This window comes from Dryobates pubescens, chromosome 36 (assembly GCF_014839835.1).
Source record: "Dryobates pubescens isolate bDryPub1 chromosome 36, bDryPub1.pri, whole genome shotgun sequence".
Lineage (NCBI taxonomy): Eukaryota > Metazoa > Chordata > Aves > Piciformes > Picidae > Dryobates > Dryobates pubescens.
In genome coordinates this window covers 610,054-628,027 of record NC_071647.1, presented here as the reverse complement: position 1 = coordinate 628,027, position 17,974 = coordinate 610,054, and the positions used below count along the sequence as shown (strand labels likewise).

The 17,974-nt window shown below is 67.4% G+C and overlaps 3 protein-coding genes across 3 annotated transcripts; 1 reads left to right on the top strand and 2 right to left on the bottom strand.

The window, feature by feature from the left end:
* The first annotated feature begins 450 nt into the window (after nucleotides 1-450).
* On the top strand, nucleotides 451-5,680 carry FKBP10 (FKBP prolyl isomerase 10). The gene is made up of 10 exons (XM_054176801.1): nucleotides 451-758; nucleotides 2,062-2,207; nucleotides 2,484-2,673; nucleotides 2,825-2,970; nucleotides 3,061-3,250; nucleotides 3,599-3,744; nucleotides 4,057-4,246; nucleotides 4,514-4,656; nucleotides 4,848-5,011; nucleotides 5,296-5,680. The coding sequence occupies exons 1-10, from the start codon at nucleotides 550-552 to the stop codon at nucleotides 5,479-5,481; spliced, it is 1,710 nt and encodes a 569-aa protein (XP_054032776.1). The 5' UTR covers nucleotides 451-549; the 3' UTR covers nucleotides 5,482-5,680.
* A 1,624-nt stretch (nucleotides 5,681-7,304) lies between these two features.
* On the bottom strand, nucleotides 7,305-14,691 carry NT5C3B (5'-nucleotidase, cytosolic IIIB). The gene is made up of 10 exons (XM_054176593.1): nucleotides 14,686-14,691; nucleotides 11,889-12,156; nucleotides 11,587-11,708; nucleotides 11,075-11,144; nucleotides 10,593-10,639; nucleotides 10,104-10,189; nucleotides 9,834-9,923; nucleotides 8,615-8,777; nucleotides 7,714-7,914; nucleotides 7,305-7,415 (listed from the first exon to the last, which is right to left on the bottom strand). The coding sequence occupies exons 1-10, from the start codon at nucleotides 14,689-14,691 to the stop codon at nucleotides 7,305-7,307; spliced, it is 1,164 nt and encodes a 387-aa protein (XP_054032568.1).
* A 725-nt stretch (nucleotides 14,692-15,416) lies between these two features.
* Nucleotides 15,417-17,579, bottom strand: KLHL11 (kelch like family member 11). The gene is made up of 2 exons (XM_054176736.1): nucleotides 17,103-17,579; nucleotides 15,417-17,024 (listed from the first exon to the last, which is right to left on the bottom strand). The coding sequence occupies exons 1-2, from the start codon at nucleotides 17,573-17,575 to the stop codon at nucleotides 15,428-15,430; spliced, it is 2,070 nt and encodes a 689-aa protein (XP_054032711.1). The 5' UTR covers nucleotides 17,576-17,579; the 3' UTR covers nucleotides 15,417-15,427.
* Nucleotides 17,580-17,974: the final 395 nt, after the last annotated feature.

The following is a 17,974-nucleotide window of genomic DNA, read 5'->3' as shown; positions in this document are numbered from 1 at the left end:
GGACGGAGCGGGGTCGTTCTAACGGTGGCTGCTCAGCAGAAGCTCAGCCTGCGGCAGAGGTTATTGCAGCTCCGTTCCCTGTGTTGCCTCTGCCGGGGACTGAGCAGCAGCGAACGGAGCCAAGGGAGCCACAGCCCAGCCCCGGCAGGCCAGAGGCTGCTGGGAGGAGCGCAGGCAGCGCTAGGACCCGGGATGAGCCGGGACAGGACCTCCAGCTGCACAAACGTCGCCTCCCAGCAGCTCTCTGCAGCTTGCTCCTCCAGAAGGAAGGGCCCGGGGGCGGGGGGGGATAGAAAAGAAAGAAAAAAGAGGGGGAAACCCCTCCAGCAGCTCCCCAGCCTGGCGCTGTGCCGCTGGACTCCTCCCGCGGCCGGGGGGAGTCACCCTGGGGATGCAGGGGGTGGCTGGTGGTGGGCGCACGGCTGGCGAGGCCCCGGCGCGGGTACACGTGTACAGAAATCGCAGCCGGGGCCGGGCAGGGGCCCAGGGCTGGCTCCACCTCTCTGCCTTCCCTCCCCGAACCTTCCGCCGGCCGCAGCTCCCAGCGCCATGGCCCCCGGCAGCATCGTCCTCCTCTTCCTCCTCCTCCTCCTCAGCATCCTGGGGGCCCCCGGCCTGGGTGACCCCGGCCCCCTGGAAGACGTGGTGATAGACAGATATTATATCCCCAAAATCTGCCTGCGGGAAGTCCAGATGGGGGATTTCATTCGCTACCACTACAATGGGACCTTTAAAGATGGCAAAAAGTTTGACTCCAGGTATCGCCCTCGGCTCGGCCCCGATGCATGCGGCCCCGGCCAGCCCTGCGCTGCGGAGGGGTCCTTGCATGCCTCCCTCCCCAGCCCGCCTGCGTGTCGCCCCCTGGCATCCCCGAGGGCCAGCGGGCAGCAAGGCGGGGAGCGGGCAGCTGCCTGTTCGGGCCAGCCCCCGGACCCCACAGCTCTGACCCCCAGGAGAGCTCTTGGGGTGTGCCGGGGGGCCCTGCACGCGGAGTCACCCCAGGCTGCCCCCCCCGTACGGTCCCTTTGCAGCAGCCCCTGCCCTGGCACCCACACTGCACCCGGAGCCACTGGGGAGCCTGCAGATGCCAGCATGCCTCCAGCTCCGGGGTGCTGTGGGGTGCAGGGAGACTCTACCCGGGCATGGGCAGGATTTGGCCCTAAGGGAGGAGTTTGGGGCTCAGGAAGATGAATTTGCCTGAGCTGCACAGGCAGCAGAGCACAAAGCCCTCGGAAACGTGGCAGCAGTGGAGCCTGCTCGGCTCCTGGGAGGCTTCTCCTGCTCCTGGCTTCCCCCGGGCCCTGCACGGATCCTGCTCTGCTCAGCCTGGGTGCAAACCAGCGTGGGTGCTGGTGCAGCCCCTGAGTTACACCACAGAGAGCAGGGGGAGGACTGGGGACACAGCAAAAGGCAAACTGGGCAGTGCTGGGGCTCAGCCCCAGCCCCGTGTAGGAACAAAGAACTCCCAGAAGGGATTTTTTTGGAGCCCTGGAGGGCAAAGGAGTTCTTCAGAGTCATAAAATGTTCTGAGCTGGAATGGAGCTGAAAGATCAGGCAGGGCCAGCCCCCTGCCATGGGCAGGGGCACCTCCCAGGCTGCTCACAGCCTCCTCCAGCCTGGCCTTGAGCACCTCCAGGGACGAGATGTCCACAACCTGTTGCAGTTCTGCTCCACTGGATGTGTCCCCCCCCAGCTCAGGGGCAGCCTGGGGACAGTCACTGAACTGATCTCTTGTCCTGGTGACTGCAGCTTGCTGCCAGCAGGAAGCAGCAGCTGCAGGGGGTGAGGGGTGCCAGGTTACCCCCCAGGGCTCCAGCTGCTGCTTGGAGTCTTTTCAGCAGCCTGAGGCTGCCTGGGCCCTGTCCTCTGCTCCCCGCTGGGCACAGCGCCAGGGCTGCTGTGGGTGCAACGCTCTGGGGGGCAGCACAAAGCCCAGGGGCTGCCAGCCCCCAGCCCCTGGGGGTGATGATGGCTTTGGCCCCAGCCAGGGCAGCAGCTGGCACCGAGCACCCCCAGCACCAGCAGCTCTGCCACGGGCTGATGCCTGTCCCTTCCCCCCAGCTATGACCGAGGTGCCACCGTGGCTGGCGTGGTGGGCGTGGGGCGGCTGATCACCGGCATGGACCGGGGGCTGCAGGGCATGTGCGTGAACGAGCGGCGCCGCCTCGTCGTGCCCCCACACCTGGGCTACGGCAGCATCGGCGTGGGTAAGGGGTCCCTGGCACGGCGGGGGGGCGGGGGCAGCGAAGCCCCCAGGGCTGGCATTGGCGGGCACAGGGCTGCAGTGCCCAGCTGGCAGGCGCTGGCGGAGGACAGCTCCGTTGCCAGGCCGAGGGGTGCCCAAGCAGGACCTGCCCGGGAAGGAGGGGTCCTGCCCCACCGGGGCTCTGCTGCGCTGCCAGGGGCTGGCACCTGGGCCCAGCAGCCCCGAGCAGCTGCAGGCTCCCGCTGCACTGACGCTCTGTCCGCGCTGCCCCCCGCAGCGGGGCTGATCCCCCCCGATGCCACCCTGTACTTCGACGTGGTGATGCTGGACATCTGGAACAAGGAGGACAAGCTGCAGGTCACCACCCTGGGCCGGCCAGGGCCCTGCAACCGCACGGTGCAGAGCTCGGACTTCGTGCGGTACCACTACAACGGCACCCTGCTGGATGGCACCCCCTTCGACTCCAGGTACAGGGCACCGGGGCTGGCGGGCACCGGGGCTGGCGGGCACCGGGGGGCACTGGCCCGGCACAGGACAGTCAGAGCCCCCATGGCACCCTGCAGGGCGGGGGAGCTGGCGTGGCCCCGCAGCCATCCCCCCATCGTTGCTCCCCCCCAGCTACAGCAAGGGCAGCACCTACGACACCTACGTGGGCACCGGGTGGCTGATCAAGGGCATGGACCAGGGGCTGCTGGGCATGTGTGCCGGGGAGAGGAGGAGCATCACCATGCCCCCGTTCCTGGCCTACGGGGAGAAGGGCTACGGTGAGTTGGGCATCTCCTGGCCGTGCCCAGCTCCTGCCCTGGCTCTGCGCAGCACCCACGCCCCGGGCTGACCCCCGTGCCCCCCCCCAGGGACTGTGATCCCCCCCCAGGCATCGCTGGTGTTCAGTGTGCTGCTGGTGGACTTCCACAACCCCAAGGACAGCATCTCCCTGGAGCAGCTGGAGGTGCCGGCGTCCTGCCGGCGCAGGGCTGTGCCCGGGGACTTTGTGCGGTACCACTACAACGGCAGCCTGATGGATGGGACCCTCTTTGACTCCAGGTGTGAGGGGGACCCTCAGGGACTGCAGGTGTGAGGGAGACCCTCAGGGACTGCAGGTGTGGGGGGGAAGCAGCTGGGACTGGAATTGGGGGTCCCCTGATGTCCTCTCCTGCCCCATGCTCAGCAACTGGCTGCAGGGAGAGGCTGGAGGATGAGGGACAAGGCGGAGGGCAGGGTGGCAGAGGGCAGGGTGGCAGAGGGCATGGAATGGGCTAGAAAAGCCAAAGCCTGTTTGCCGCTTCCCTGGGAGCCAGGGCTGGCTGGCCCAGGGGGAGGCTGGCAGCTGGGGGTGGGTTGGTGCAGGTCGGGGGGGTGGATGGGCAGTGCCAGGGGCTCCTCTCGCTGCAGCTACTCTCGCAACCAAACCTACAACACCTACATCGGGAAGGGCTTCATCATCCCCGGCATGGACCAGGGCCTGCAGGGGGTCTGCGTGGGAGAGCGGCGCCGGGTGGTGGTCCCCCCACACCTGGCCTATGGGGAGAACGGAGCAGGTAAAGGGCAGCCCCCGGGGGGCACGGCCCCAAGCATCCCCTCCTCCAGCCCTGGCGCCGGCACACGGCAGGGCTGACGCTGGCGAGGCGCCGGCCAAGCGGGGCCAGCTGCTCACCCCCGGGGCCACCACCATCCCCGGGGCGCTGGGCACTGCGGGGGGCGCGGGGGGCTGATGCCAACCTGCGCAGAGCCAGGCCCCGAGGGGTGGGGACGCCGCAGGGCATGGGAGGAAGCAGGGAAGAGCTTCCCCGGCCCCGCAGCGCTTCGGCAGCCCTCGGGCAGCTCTCCTCATCCTCATCCTCCTCTTCCAGGGGACAAAATCCCCGGCTCGGCTGTGCTCATCTTCGACGTCCACATCATCGACTTCCACAACCCCGAGGACCCGGTGGAGATCGAGACCCTGTACCGGCCCGAGGGCTGCAACGCCACCAGCCGCCACCGGGACTTCGTTCGCTACCACTACAACTGCTCACTGCTGGACGGCACCAGGCTCTTCTCCTCGTGCGTGCCCCCGGGGGTGCCCCGGGCACACCTCCCCCCCGCGGGGCCACATCCTGGCAGGCGCTGAGCGCCGGCAGCTGCTGCTCTTGGACCGGGACCATCAGCAGCCTGGCCACGGGGCATGGGGAGGGGGCAGGGGTCTGGGGGTCTTTGCCACCCCCGTGCAGGGTGTGGGGCTCCCACGCACGGCAGGAGGGGGGCTGTGGGATCTGGGGGCGTGGGGGATGCCCCACGGGGTCCTGCCTCAGCTGTTTGTGCCTCCTGCAGCCATGACTACGAGAAGCCCCAGGAGGTGACCCTGGGGACCAACAAGGTGATCGAGGGCCTGAACAGAGGCCTCCTGGACATGTGCCCGGGGGAGAGGAGGGTGCTCATCGTGCCCCCACACCTGGCCCATGGCGAGAGCGGAGGTAGGGCAGCGCTGGCAGTGCCAGCCGCGGGGGTTCTGCCTTGATGAACACTAAACTGTCCCCAAACTGCCCTCCTGCCAGGCTCCTTCACCCCCTCGCCCCAGCTGGGGCTGGGTTCTGCCCCGGGGCCGGGGGGGAGCAGCCTTGGGCTGGGCTCCTCCTGCTGCAGCAGCCTTGGCTTGCGTTGGCAGCCCGGGGGGTGCCAGGCAGCGCCGTGCTGCGCTTCGAGGTGGAGCTGCTCTCCATGGAGGAAGGGGTTCCTGAGGGCTACTTCTTCATCTGGCATGGAGAGCCCCCTGCCAGCCTCTACGAGCAGATGGACCTCGACCAGGACGGGGAGATCGCTGCGGAGGAGGTGAGCAGGGCCTGAGCGGCACCCATGGGGGCGGAGGGGCCCGGGGGCAGATGGGACCCCACCCTGGGGAGCAGCACCCAGTAGGCAGAGCTGGCCCCAGGCACTTAGGAGCCTGGGGAGCTGTGCAGGGAAAGGCCCAGCCCAGAGCACTGCTGGGCACAGGTAGGGCACCCCGGGCAGTCCCTGCCCCATCCCCATCGTCCCTGCCTGGCTGCTGCCCTCCTGGCCCTGCCCGGTGCCAGCTGCAGGGAGCAAAGCAGCCTCTGTCCCTCTCCTTGCTGCAGTTCTCCACCTTCATCAAGGCCCAGGTGGCAGAGGGCAAGGGGCGGCTGCTGCCCAGCTCCGACCCCGACCAGGTCATCGCCGACATGTTCCGCAACCAGGACCGCAACCAGGACGGGAAGGTCACCCCCGAGGAGCTGAAGCTGAAGTCAGATGAGGACCAGGAGAAGCTCCATGAGGAGCTCTGAGGAGCAGAGTCCTTTGGCCTGGAGACAGGACCTGGCCTGGCTGTGCCCCTGGCCTCCCCCTGCCCCCTGCCCAGCTGGGGAGGCACAGTTTGAATCTTCCCCTCCCAGTTACTTAACTGAGAGGCTCTGAGGCCTTCCTCCTCCAACCTCCACTTAGGAAACCCAGGCAAGGAGCTGGGGACCCCCCCCCGTGCCTGGCACTGCCCTGTGGGCACAGCAGCACACCCCCCCCCAGAGCAGGACCAAGGATGCCAGGGGCAGACCCTGGGCACCTGCTCTGCTGCCAGACCCTGCTGCCACCCTCTGCTCTCAGCTCCCCATGGAAGGGCTGAGGCCTTGGCATCCCCCCAGCCCCTTCCTCCTCAGCCAGTGACTGCACCCCCCCCCCCCATCCCCCCCCCAAGCTACCTCCCCCAGCCTCCTCCTGCTGCTTCCCAGGGCTGGGGGCAGCTTCCCTCCCCCCAGCAGCATTTTGTAGTTCAGGATCTTAGAGGGGAGAGCTGAGGGGAAGCCTTCTGTGCCCATCCCTGCTGCTGGCCCGGCCTCCCCAGGGGCAGGAGGCTGGGGGGTGCTCAGGGTCCCAGGGCAGAACCCCAGCACCCCACAGGCATCCAGCCTGGGACCCCCAGGGCAGCAGAGCTGGGACCTGGGCACCCCCTTGTGCCAGCTGGGGAGGGAAGAGAGAGACCTCACCCCCCCCAGGCCCTCAGGGAGCAGACTCCTCCCCACCCCCCCAGTGCCACAAAACCCAGCCCCACTGTGCTGCCCAGATGCAGCTGAGGAACCAGCTGTGCCCTCAGGTGTGCCAGCTGTGCCCAGCAGGGCTCCATCACCTCCCACCAGCTCTGGGAGCTTCTGCACCGAGTGGTGCAGAGACCAAAGAGCAGGGCAAGGGCTCAGAGCAGCCCCCCCAGACTCTGCCTTCACCCCAAATAAAGAATCTCTGCTGGGTTCCCAGGCTGTGCCTCCCTGTCAGCTCCTCCTGCCACGAAGCCTTCCTGCATGCCCAGGCAGTGCCCTGCACACAAGCCTCAACTGTGCTGGTGCCCGCGGGCACCCCAGGCTCTGGCACCTGCTGGCTGGGGCAGGAGAGAGCCAAACCAACTCTGCTCCTGGGAGCCTGCAGCACAGAGGGATCCTGCTCCAGCCCTGAGGGAGACCCAGGGCTGGGGGGCACCCAGGGCTGGGGGGCACCCAGGGCTGGGGGGCAGTGCCAGGAGGGAGCAGCTCCAGCCTCAGCTCCCCGGTGCCAGCACCCAGCAGTCCTGAGCCAGCTTTAACCAAGTTTAATCTCAAGATCAGGACCTGAGCTCCCACAACATGGAGCTGGAGCCAGAGCAGCCCAGACCTCACCAGCCTGGGCACATCCACCCTGGCCCAAGGGGGCAGGGCAGGGGCTGGAGCCCTGTGCTGGGCCACACCACAGCAGCAGCCCCCAGAGAGCCCCAGCAGGGCTCAGCCTGGCACCAGTGCCAGCTCCTGCTGCCACCAGAACTCGCAGCAGGGGACATGAAAGCTTTCCCTTGGAGGGGCCTGACCCTGCCCTGTGCCAACTCAGGGCACTCAGAGCTCCCCTCCCAGCACTCCAGAGAGGCCTCCAGAGCCCAGGACCAAGCCGACAGGGTAAGACAGAACCAGGAAAACAGAACAGAGCTGAGGAGGGAGGGGAGGAGGCTCCTCCACCTCAGCCCCCAGCTCCAGGGCTGACTGAAGGGAGAAGCAGGGCAGCAGCCCTGCCCAGCAGGGAGCAGGGATCCCTGCCAGTGCTGCCCTGGGCAGGGCAGGTCCTGCTGGGGGCAGGGCTGGCGCTGGGCCCTGCCGGCTCAGGTCTGGCTCAGGATGTAGCGCAGGATGCCGTTGACCACCTCCAGCGTCTCGTCGCTCTCCAGCACGATGTCAAAGGCCTCCAGGTACCTCCCCCTCTGCTCCTCCACCTGCAGCAGCGCCACCAGCACAGGGCAGAAGGGCCACAGAGAGGGGACAGCACTGGGAGTGAAGATGCTGCACCCACAGCCCTTGCAGCGTCTGCTGCTGCCCCAGGGAGGGCTCAGCAACCACCCTGGCACTGCCCCAGGTGCAGCAGGAGCTCAGGGCGCACCCCCAGCTCCCTCCACACCCCCCCAGGGGCTCATCTGCATCTCCTGCAGCCCCTCCAGCACCTGGCAGCTGCCCCCTGCCAGGCCTCACACCTGGGGGAGGCTGGCAGGGACCAGGACGATGCTCCTGCCCTACCTTGTCGTTGAGGAAGCCAATCTTGAGGATGTTCTCCACCGTGGGCACTCCGTCTGCCATGGTCAGGTCGCCCATGGAGTCCCCCAGCAGGATGATGCTGGTCCTGGTGCTGAGCTGCTGGAAGTAGCCTGTGCCCTGCAGCACACTGTTGTTCTTGTTGTAGGTGTGGATGAGAGGTGCCTTGAAGCGTGTGAGGACTCCCTGTGCAGCAGGACACTGACCTGCAGCAGGGCCCCAGCCTGAGCCACAGCCTCAGCACCCTTCTGGCAGAGGGGAGGGTGCCCAGATGCCCACAGGCCACCAGCTCCCATCTCAGACAGTCCAAGGGCTCTGGCACCCCAGCAGCCACGAAGCACCCAGAGGCAGTCCCAAGCCCCCCTTGCAGGGCAAGTCCCTCCCAAAGAATGCAGCTCCTGGAGCTCTTGGTCAGGGCTCTGTGGTGCCCAGGAGCTGGTCAGGGGCCACCAACAGCCACAGCCAGGGAGCCCCAGGCAGGGCAGGGCAGGGGGCAGGGCTGCCCCAGTGCCATGCTCTGAGCACTGTCCCAACTACCCCCCCAGGAACAGAGCCTCAGTGGGAGCCCTGCAGCCCTGCACTGGAGCTTCTCAGGCTGCTCCAGAGGACAGCTAGAGACCTCTGCAGCCTCTTAACTCCTTCCTCCCCCAGCACCCAGCGCTGGCAGGGATGGCACTGCCCCTTCTGCCACCGAAGAGCAACTCTGAAGGGCGAGGAAATGGAGCAGGAGGTCACCGCCAGCGCCCGGAGCCTCCCCACGACCCAGGGGCAGCTGCGGCACTCCAAGCTGCCACGGGGCAGCGCCTGGCCCAGCGGTGCCTGTGGCACCCCCTGCAGCCCTCCCTCCCTCCCGTGCCCAGCAGCCAGGCTGGGCAGAGCCTCTCACCTGCTCGTCGAAGTCCATGTAGTTGGAGACCACTCGGACGTTGGGGTGGAGGACGCCGGCCTGGCGAAGCACCTCCTGCACCACGTCCCCCACGCCCGCAGAGAAGATGAAGAGAGGAACCTCCTGCTGCTGCAGCTGCCCAAACAGCTCACCAAAGCCATCCCTAGGGCAGGAGGCACCGCTGCAGGGCTGGGCAGCGCCAGCCCCCGGCACAGCCAGGCGCCCGCGGGGGCAGCCCGGCCGCCAGGCTCCGGCGCCTGCCCAGCACAGGGCCAGGGCAGGAGCCTGGGGTGGCACCGGCAAGGGGCATGGGGGCAGAACCCCAGAGCCCTCCTGGGAGCAGGGACCCAGCAGGAGCTGCAGAGGGACATGCAGAGGGCACGAGGAACAGGCCCAGCACCTCCCAAACACATCCTGCCCGCCCCAGCCAGGTGCTGCCCGCCCCTGCCTACCCCTGCCCGCCCCAGCCAGGTGCTGCCCACCCCTGCCTACCCCTGCCCGCCCCAGCCAGGTGCTGCTCGCCCCTGCCTACCCCTGCCCGCCCCAGCCAGGTGCTGCCCGCCCCTGCCTACCCCTGCCCGCCCCAGCCAGGTGCTGCCTGCCCCTGCCTACCCCTGCCCGCCCCAGCCAGGTGCTGCCTGCCCCTGCCTACCCCTGCCCGCCCCAGCCAGGTGCTGCAGGCTGCTAGAGGGCTGCAGTGGGGCAGGAGGGGCTGAGGCTGATGTGCAGCAGCCTCAGGCTGCCAGGGCACAAGGGGAGCCTGGGCTCATGGAGAGCCAGGCAGAGAGCATCATCTCCTCTCTGAGCCTGGCAGCACATTCAAACCTGAGCTGGTCCAGGACCACCTCTGCCAAGGGCAGCTTTAAGGGCAAGTTTTAGCACAATACTTCTGTGCCATGGGTGCAGTTTGGGGCTGAGCCAAGGGCCTGGGTGAGTCCCAAGCAGTTCCAGGGGCTGGCAGTGGGGAGCTGCCCCCCGAGCCTGTCCTGCACACAGGGAGCTCTGCCCATCACCCATCCTTGGGGCTGCTCCTTGCCAGGGCTCAGGGGAGGTGGAAGTGGTTGCTGAGCAGGAAGGGCCAGGGGAGGGCAGCAGCCAGGAGCAAGCTGTGGGTGCAGCTCCTGGTGCTGATTTGCAGCCCTCTCAGAGTTAGAGCTCAGAGCCAGGAAGGAAGGCAGGCAGGAGGCTGGCATCTGCCAGGCTGCAGGGCAGGGCCTACCTCAGCATCACTCCTGACTCCCTGACGATCTGAGCTATGTCATCCCTCTGGATCTTCTGCTGGGACAGCAGCTCATGGGCCCTGGTCCACCTGGGAGAGGCAGCAGAGGGAGCAGCCAGGAGAACAACTACCAAAGCCTCTGGGTGCTGCTGCCCAGCCCAGGGGCAGCTCAAGCCTTGGGTCCTGCGGTCTCTGGGGACAGGAAACTACCAGGGCAAGGTGCAGGCCACCCCAGGAGCCCCTCACTCACCCCAGGAGCCCCTCACTCACCACTCCACCATCAGAGGCTGCTTCTCCTCCAGGGTCCTGTTGGGATCAATCTCGATGGGGTAGTAGTGGTGCAGCAGCTCCTTCAGCTGCAGCATGCAGGGGAGGAGGAGGCAGAGTGAACATCCCAGCAGAGCAACCAACAGAGAGCTGCTCCCAAAGCCCTGCAGAGCTTCACCCTTCCTGAGGCCAACCAAGCATGCAGCACCTGGACCCTGAGCCAGCCTGCAGATCCCAGCAGCCTGCTGCCCCTCACCTTGCCTCAGAGCCACAGGGCCAGCTCCAACCTCCCTCCCCATGGGGTGGGGAAGCTCCCCAGGGAAGCAGGCAAATTCCATTGTCCTTTTAGCTTCTCCTGCCCTCAGCAGTGGCTGAGATACAGCCTGGACACTTGCCCCACTCTTGGTGAGCTTGGAGAGCTGTCACACACCCAGGGGGGCAGGGATGAGAAGCACAGAACCAAGCAGCAGAGCTGCACAATCCAGCACTCACCTTCTGCTTGCCATCCTCACTGACAACTCTGCTGCTGTCCAGGATGCCTGCAAAGAGCACAGAGCAGCAGTGCTGGAGCCCAGCAACACAGAGCCCTTCCACCAGCAGCTGCCCTGCAGCTCCAGCAGCAGCTCTGCCCCAGAACAAGCTGTGTGTGGCTCAGCAGCTCCCACTGCAAACCCGCAGCACCCACAGCTCACAGTGGCAGCAAGCTGCAGGATGTGAGGACTGAAGGGGGCAGCAAGACCAGGAGCCAGCCCTGGCAGGGCAGGAGGGAGCAGCTTGCACCCCAGGGGGGAGCTCCTGCAGCGCAGCTCCAACACCAGGGAGCAGCTCCCACAGCCCCGGGCTGCCCGGGGGCCAGCAGCTGCTGCTGCAAGCGCTGCGCCCTGGGGCTGCAGGGAGTGGTGAGGCTGGGCAAAGGACAGAGAGCAGCCGCAGAGGCTGAGACTGGAACCCGGGAAACCTCCCCCGGCGCTCACCGTGGGAGGTAGGGCAGCGGCGGCCGTTGCACAGGAACCTGCTCAGGGTCATGTCGAAGTCAGAAATGACCTGAGGGAGCGAGAGGAGCGAACCTGTGCCGGCCTCCAGAGGTCCCTTCCGACCCCCCCAGATCTGTGATCCTGTGACCCCGGCGCTGCCCTCGCCAGCAGTACCCAGCACGGGCACCTCGCAGGTGAGGCAGCGTCCGAGGGCCAGCACCCTCCCAGCCCTCCTCATCAGCACCCCACGGCTCAATCCTGCCGCCCTGCTGCCGCGGGGGTGTTCGGGGCCGGCTCCCGGTTCGTAGTTCGCATAACAGGGAAGGAAAAGGCTCGGCAGGGAGAGAGCCAGCGCGGCGCTGCCCCAGCCCCGGGGCTGCTGCCCTGCGAGCCCGGCACGGCTGCGAGGATGAGGACGGTGAGAGGCGGCTGAAGGCGAGCACCGAGCACGGCAGCGATGCAGCCATCTGGTCCCAGCTGGCACCGCAGCCAGGGGCAAGGCGGAGCAGTACCTGCAGCTTGCTCCTGCCCTGCTCCTTCATGGCACGGAGGATGCCCCTGACCCGCTCCGGCCGCTGGATGCGGACCGTGGCCTTCTGCAGCTCGGGCACCTGCGGGCAGAGGGCCCTGGTTCAGTGACCCCCCCGGGACCCCTCCGAGCTCCCTTCCCGGGGGGACCAACACCCTCCAGCCCCCGCAGTGCTGCCCAGGACCCTGCCCCTCAGGACCGTGCCCCCCCCCCCCGCTATGCTCCCCAGGACCTTCCCCCTCCAGCCCGGCACAAGCTCGGGGCCGGCCCCAGCCCCGCTCTCACCATGCCGCTCCGCTCCGCTCCCGTCCCGGTATGGCCGAGCCGGGGCCGCGCAGCCGCGGGAGGAGGCGGCGCGGGGAGGAGCCAGGGGCGGCGCCGGGAGCGGCCCGGGGGAGCCCCGGACGGCGCCGGGAGCTGCTGCGGACCGCAGCGGGGGTGCCCGCAGGACCCCCAGAGGGGGCTGGAGGGTGCCCGGCTGTGCCCGAGAGCGCCCAGGGGGTGCCCGGGGGTGCGGGAGGCGGCCCCGGCCGGCTGCGTTAGCTGCAGCTCGCTGCGAGCCAGGAAGGAGAAGGGGAAGAGGAGAAAGCTCCTTCCGGAGCACCCCCGGACCCCGCGGGCAGCCTGTGCTGGCCCCCCCAGTGCAGAGACAAGGATCATCCAGCAGCTCCCCGGGGCCCTGGCACCTCCTCGGGCAGAGAACTCATCCAGACCCTGGTACCAGCTGTGCCGTGGGGCCCGGGGGGCGCCCAGAGGCCGGGCTGGGGGCTTCCCTTCCCCACAGCCCTCTGAGAGCAGCCTCACCCCGCTGCGCCTGCGACAGCAGGGGGATGTCTGCAGCTGCTCCAGAGCAGAAGCAGCTCGGAGGGCAGAGGAGAGCTGAGGCTTTGCTCAGCGCTGCGCCGCTGCCGCCGCTCCCAGGCCGTGCAGCACGGAGCCTGCCCCGCGGTTTGTGTCCCTGCTTTGCTCAGCTGCTCGCCGAGGAAGCTGTCGAAGCACCTCCAGGTACAGCTGAACCCCCCCAGACCTCTGTGAGCATCAAGTCCTCCCCCACTGCCTCCACAGCTCTGCTCCCCCTGGGCTACACTTCCACTGCACAGAGTACTGAAAGCAAACCCAAGAAACAGCCCCAGGGGTGTGCCAGCCCCAGGGGTGTGCCAGCCCCAGGGGTGTGCCAGCCCCAGGGGTGTGCCAGCCCCGGCCCCCCAGCCCCCCAGCCCCCCAGCCAAGGGCCCACAGACTGCTAGAGAAATAGAGGAGGTTTATTTGCATTAATTCACCTCTGACAAGAGACTTCAGCACAGTGCAGTTCCAGCACACACAGCAGGGCTGCTGCCCAGCCTGGAGCACACACACACAGCTGGGGTGGGCACCGGAGTGCTGCCTGCCCTGCCACCCCCTGCAGCTGCACCAGCAGGGCACAGCTACCAAGGTCACAGCAGCACAGACCCCCCCAGCAGTGCCTGCCCGTGGGTGGGCTCCAGGGAACTCTGCACATGGGATGGGGCCTCCACAGCAGCTCTTTGCTCAGACCCCCTCAGGAATGCCACAGGGCAGCTCTGGTTTGTGCCCTCACAGAGCATGGGCACAGCTGGCAGCAAACCCAAGCCACAAACTCCTCATTTCAAGCTGACTTTTGGATGCCACCAGACAACCAACCCAGAGCTGCAGCCTGGGAGTGGATTTGTGACCACCCTGTGAGGCTGCAGCTGAGCTTCAGAGCTGGCAGGGCGAACAGCAAACGCTGCAGTGGGCAGCAGAGCCTGGCACAGCTGGGCACAGGGCATGCTGGAAAGCTGCCCTGCAGCGCTGCAGTGGGCTCCTGCGAGCTGCAGGAGTTTGTCAGACACACAGAGAGCCAGCAGGCTGAGGGGGGCTCAGCAGGGCTGAGGAGGGGGCTCAGCACCAGAGATGTCCTGCACACACCTGGAGAGGAGCACGAGGACCAGGCAGGAGGTGCCCTGCAGGCAGGAGGTGCCCTGCAGGCAGGAGGTGCCCTGCAGGTGAAGCATGCATGGTGTGGCACATGCTCTGTGCAGGTCCAGGGGTGACTGTCATGAGGAGGAGGAGAACTGCACCTGCAGCGAGCTGAGGAAGGCCTGAAGTCAGCCTCCTGATGCTGACTGGCTGCAGGCTGGGGTCTGGCTGGCACTGACCCAGCCACAGCCACACAGAGCTGCCAGGCTCCTGCCCCCCTGCACAGCCAGCCCTGCCCATGGGCCCAGCTCTGCTGCAGGCCAGCAGCAGCTGATGGGGAGCAGTCCCTCCTGAGCAGCAGCAGCTCCCCTCCTGCTCCAGGCCAGCCCTGCACCCCCCAGCAGGCAAGGAGCACCAGGCAGGGTTCCCAGGGGTGAGTACAGGGAGAGTTAAGCTGTTAGGGGCTCCCAAGTGGCTCTGTTAAGGTTGGGTTATGGTTACAAAAAGCCAAGTCACTGCCATCCAAAGTGCCAAGGGGGCTGCCAGGGATGGACACAGCACAGAAACCTTCACACTGGGTGCTTGGAGGACTTACCCAGGGTCTCAGCTCTGACCTGGGCTGCCTGCAGGATGGGAAAGTGTCAGAGAAACCTCTGCAAAACAAAGACCCAAGCTGGTTAAGTTCTTCTGCAAGGATGCTGCCCACAGCAATCCACCACAAGCCATCAGAGGGCCAAAGGCAGCAACAGATCCTGCAGCATCTGCCTGGGCAACACCCTGGGCCCTGCTCCCTCCCTAAGCTCCTGGGTCAGGCTGCATGGCAGGGAAGGGCACAGGAAGGAAGGGAGGGAGGTGGAGGATGCACTGAGTCTGCAGCAGGACAACTCCCTGAAGTGGTGACACTCCAGAAGGAACCTCCCAGGTCCTGCTCCTCAGGAGCAGAGCAGTAAGCAAAGCTGAGCCAAGAGGGTCACACAGAACCCACCTCAAAAGGCCTCAGCTTCAGCCTCGCTGCCACAGGACCTGGGGGAGCCCAGGGGATAGAGACTGAGAGCTGCAGGAGGACACCAAGTGCTGGTGTGAGGAGCACTGCAGCACAGGCAGGGCCACCAAAGGTGCTGATTGTCAAGGAGGCTCCCAGGGGCCCTCCTGGACATCTCCTCACGTGCATCAAAGGTGTGCAGCACCCCAGAGGGGTCTGCAAGCAGCTCAGGTTTCAGTCTTCTGCTGAGAGCCAATCTCCTGCTCACAGCCAGCAGGGCCCAGCCCGTGCTGCTGGGCAGCTGCTCAGATGTTCTCCCTCCCTTTGGCAGCTGCTTCTGACCCAGGCCAAAGACAAAGCAACCTGAAACAAAACCAATCCCCTGCCTGCAGCTCTCTGCTTCCCCAGGGGCCTGCTGCTGCGCCCGGCCCCCACGGGCAGCCAGGCTCCGCAGCCTCTGCGACACACAGAACGTCACACACAGAGAAACATCCCAGAATACCCTCCCCCAGAGATTGTGCTTTGCTTTCCACACACAACTCCTGCACCTGCCTGCAGCCTGGGAAAGCCAAGCACAGCAGCGCCCAGCAGCCGTGAGCCGGAGGAGGAGGCGCCAAGGAATGTCGAGAAGTGCAAATCAAAGAGGTGCTCCTGGGCACACAGCTGCAGCCCCCAGGGCTGAGGCAGAGACCTCTGCTGCTGCACACAGCACCTCCAGGGGCCGACTCCACAGAGCCCTCGAAAACAAAGCCCTGAAGAGAGCAGTAACAGACTCCACGTTCCGCGAGGGGTGGCACAGCCCCTGCCGGGCTGCCCTCCGGGCACCGCCGACGCTGCCGGACCCGCGCCCAGCCCCTGGGCCCCAGGCAAGCCCCGGCCTCAGGCCTGCAGGGACAGAGGAAGGCCGCCGGGGCGGCGGCGGCGGCTAGCACTCGATCTGGGAGCGCGGCGCCCGGCGCAGGCTCAGGCTGTGCCGCTGGATCTCCTGCAGCTGCCTCTCCTGCATCTGCCGGATCCGATCCTTCTGCCACATCAGGTTCTGCGGCATGGGGTAGCGCTGGGTGCCCTGCAGGCTGCGGAAGGGGATCCTGACGTGGCAGGCGGTGGCCCTGCAGCGGGGCTGCGGCATGGGGGGCAGCAGCATCCAGCGCTTCCGCTCGGCGCAGTAGCGGTAGGCCTCCTTGCGGTACTGCTTGTCGGTGTCGTCGCTGTTCTTCCAGCCGCCGATGATGAAGACGTCGTCCTTGTAGTAGCAGATGGCCGCGCCCTCGATGCTGAGCACCTCGGGGGGCAGGCTCTCCAGGATCTCCTCCGAGGCCCTGCCCGAGATCTTGGCCTTGGCCTCCTCGTTGTCTATGGGGTAGCTCTTGGGGCAGCAGGAGGCCGTGTGGTAGAAGTTGGTGTCGGCCACGGACATCTGGAAGCAGCAGTAGTTGTCGATGAGGGGCAGGGACTCCACGTCCTGCCACTGCCTGGTCTCGGTGTCGAAGCGGACGAAGACGGCGCGGAGCCCGTCCTCGCTGTCGCTGTCCACGGGCGTGCGGGCGGCGATGTAGACGAACCTGTCCTCCACCGAGGCCGCCTTGACGTCGCGCAGGATCTTGGGCGCCGCCTCCAGCGTCAGCCACTTGTCCCTCTCGGGGCTGTAGATGGCCACGTCCTTGAAGCCGGGGCTGAAGTTGCCGTGGCCCCCGATGCTGTACAGGTTGCCCCTGACCTCGGCCAGGCCGAAGGAGTGCTTCCTGATGACCAGGTTGGAGACCTGCTCCCAGTAGTTCCTGTTGGGGTTGTACCTCTCCACGGTCTTGGCGAAGCCGGGCTCCATGGAGCCGGCCACGTAGACGTAGGAGTCGGTGACGACCACGGCGTGGCCGTCCAGGTGGTTGTGGATGTGGGGCAGGTTGACCCAGCGATCCTCCTCGATGAAGTACCCCACGCACTCGCTCAGGTAGTCGCCCCCCTCCGACACGCCCCCCACCACCATGATCACGTCCATGTTCTGCCCGCCGCGCGGCAGCAGGGCCGGGGGGCAGCTGGGGGGCTGGGGGCTGCCCTGGCGCAGCTGCTCGCAGCGCAGGGCGTGGCTCTCCACCGCCTCCGCCACCAGCCGCGCGCAGCCCTCGCTGCCGGCCACCAGCCGCTCGGCCTTCACCTGCCGGGTCAGGTAGGTCGGCTTCATCTGGGACAGCCTCAGCAGCCTGAAGAGCTCCTCGAAGTACTGCTCCCTCTCCTCGGGGTTCTTCTGCACCCACTTCAGCACCGTCTCGAAGAGGACCTCCTCGGAGTCCACTGTGATCTCCGAGTCCGAGAGCCAGTCCCTGACCAGGTGGAAGGGCAGGGTGTAGAACTCCTCGTCCTGGATGATCTTGTGGAAGTTCCTGCGGATCATGTCCTGGGCTTTCAGGGCCAGCTGGCTCAGGGAGTACATGTGCGCCAGGCTGTGCACGGCCACGCAGTTGGAGAGGTTCAGCTTCTTCTTCAGGAACTCTCCGCAGAAGTCCTTCAGGCGGCTCAGCAGGAACCTGCGGGGCGAAGGCACAGAGGTGATGCCGCGGCCCCCGCCGCCGGCCCGGCCGCCGCCAGCCCCCGGCCCCCCTCACCTGTCGGCCATCTCCAGCACCTCGTGGACGTTGCCGGGGCTGACGCGGATGCTGCCGGTGTACATGAAGCCGATAACGGCCTCCACCGTGTCGGGGTCGGGGCCGCCCTCCGAGCTCCACTTCTGCAGCTCCACGCGGTCCAGGCGCGACTCCGCGAAGCCCCCCGAGAAGAGCGGAGTGAAGTACTCGGTGGCGCCGGCCAGCACGGAGCGGTGCGCCCGGTACTCGCGGGCCGCCCCGGGCCGCCCGCCGCCGAAGGCCAGAGTGATGTCGCAATAGAGGCCGTGGCGGCGCTGCTCGTTCTGCCGCCAGGCCAGGTCGGAGCAGTGCGCCGGGCACCCGAACTCCTCCGCCTCGGCCTCGCCGTCCCCGCCGCCGCCGCGCGGGCTGCCGCCCTCCGCCTCCGCCGCCGCCTGCCCCGGGCCCGCCTGCGGCTGCGGGGAGGCTGCGGCCGCCGCCATGTTGTCCGACATGGCGGAGCGCAGCCGCAGCGCCTGCGCCGGGGCTGCCCTGCGCGGCTCTGCCCCCTGGCGGCCGGGGGGAGCCGCTGCCGGGGGCAGCGGGGACCGGAGGCTGCGTCCCCCTCGCTCCGCAGCGAGCGGAGCCGCGGCTGGAGCCGGAGCCCGGCCCTGCTGCCGCCCCGCGCCGGGGCCGCCCTGGCACTGCGGGCGGCAGCCGGCGGAGAGGGCACAGAGCGCCCCGGGGGGCACCGCCGCGGCTGCTGCGATGCGCTCCCAGCCCTCAGCCAGCCCTCAGGGTCCTTTTTCTCCTCCCCCTTGCCGTGGGACAAGCCTCGGGGTAGGACTTTCCCTGGGGAATTTGCTCGTTGCAGCTTCGGTCACAGCCCCCCCCGAGCCCCTCTCCAGGGCCAC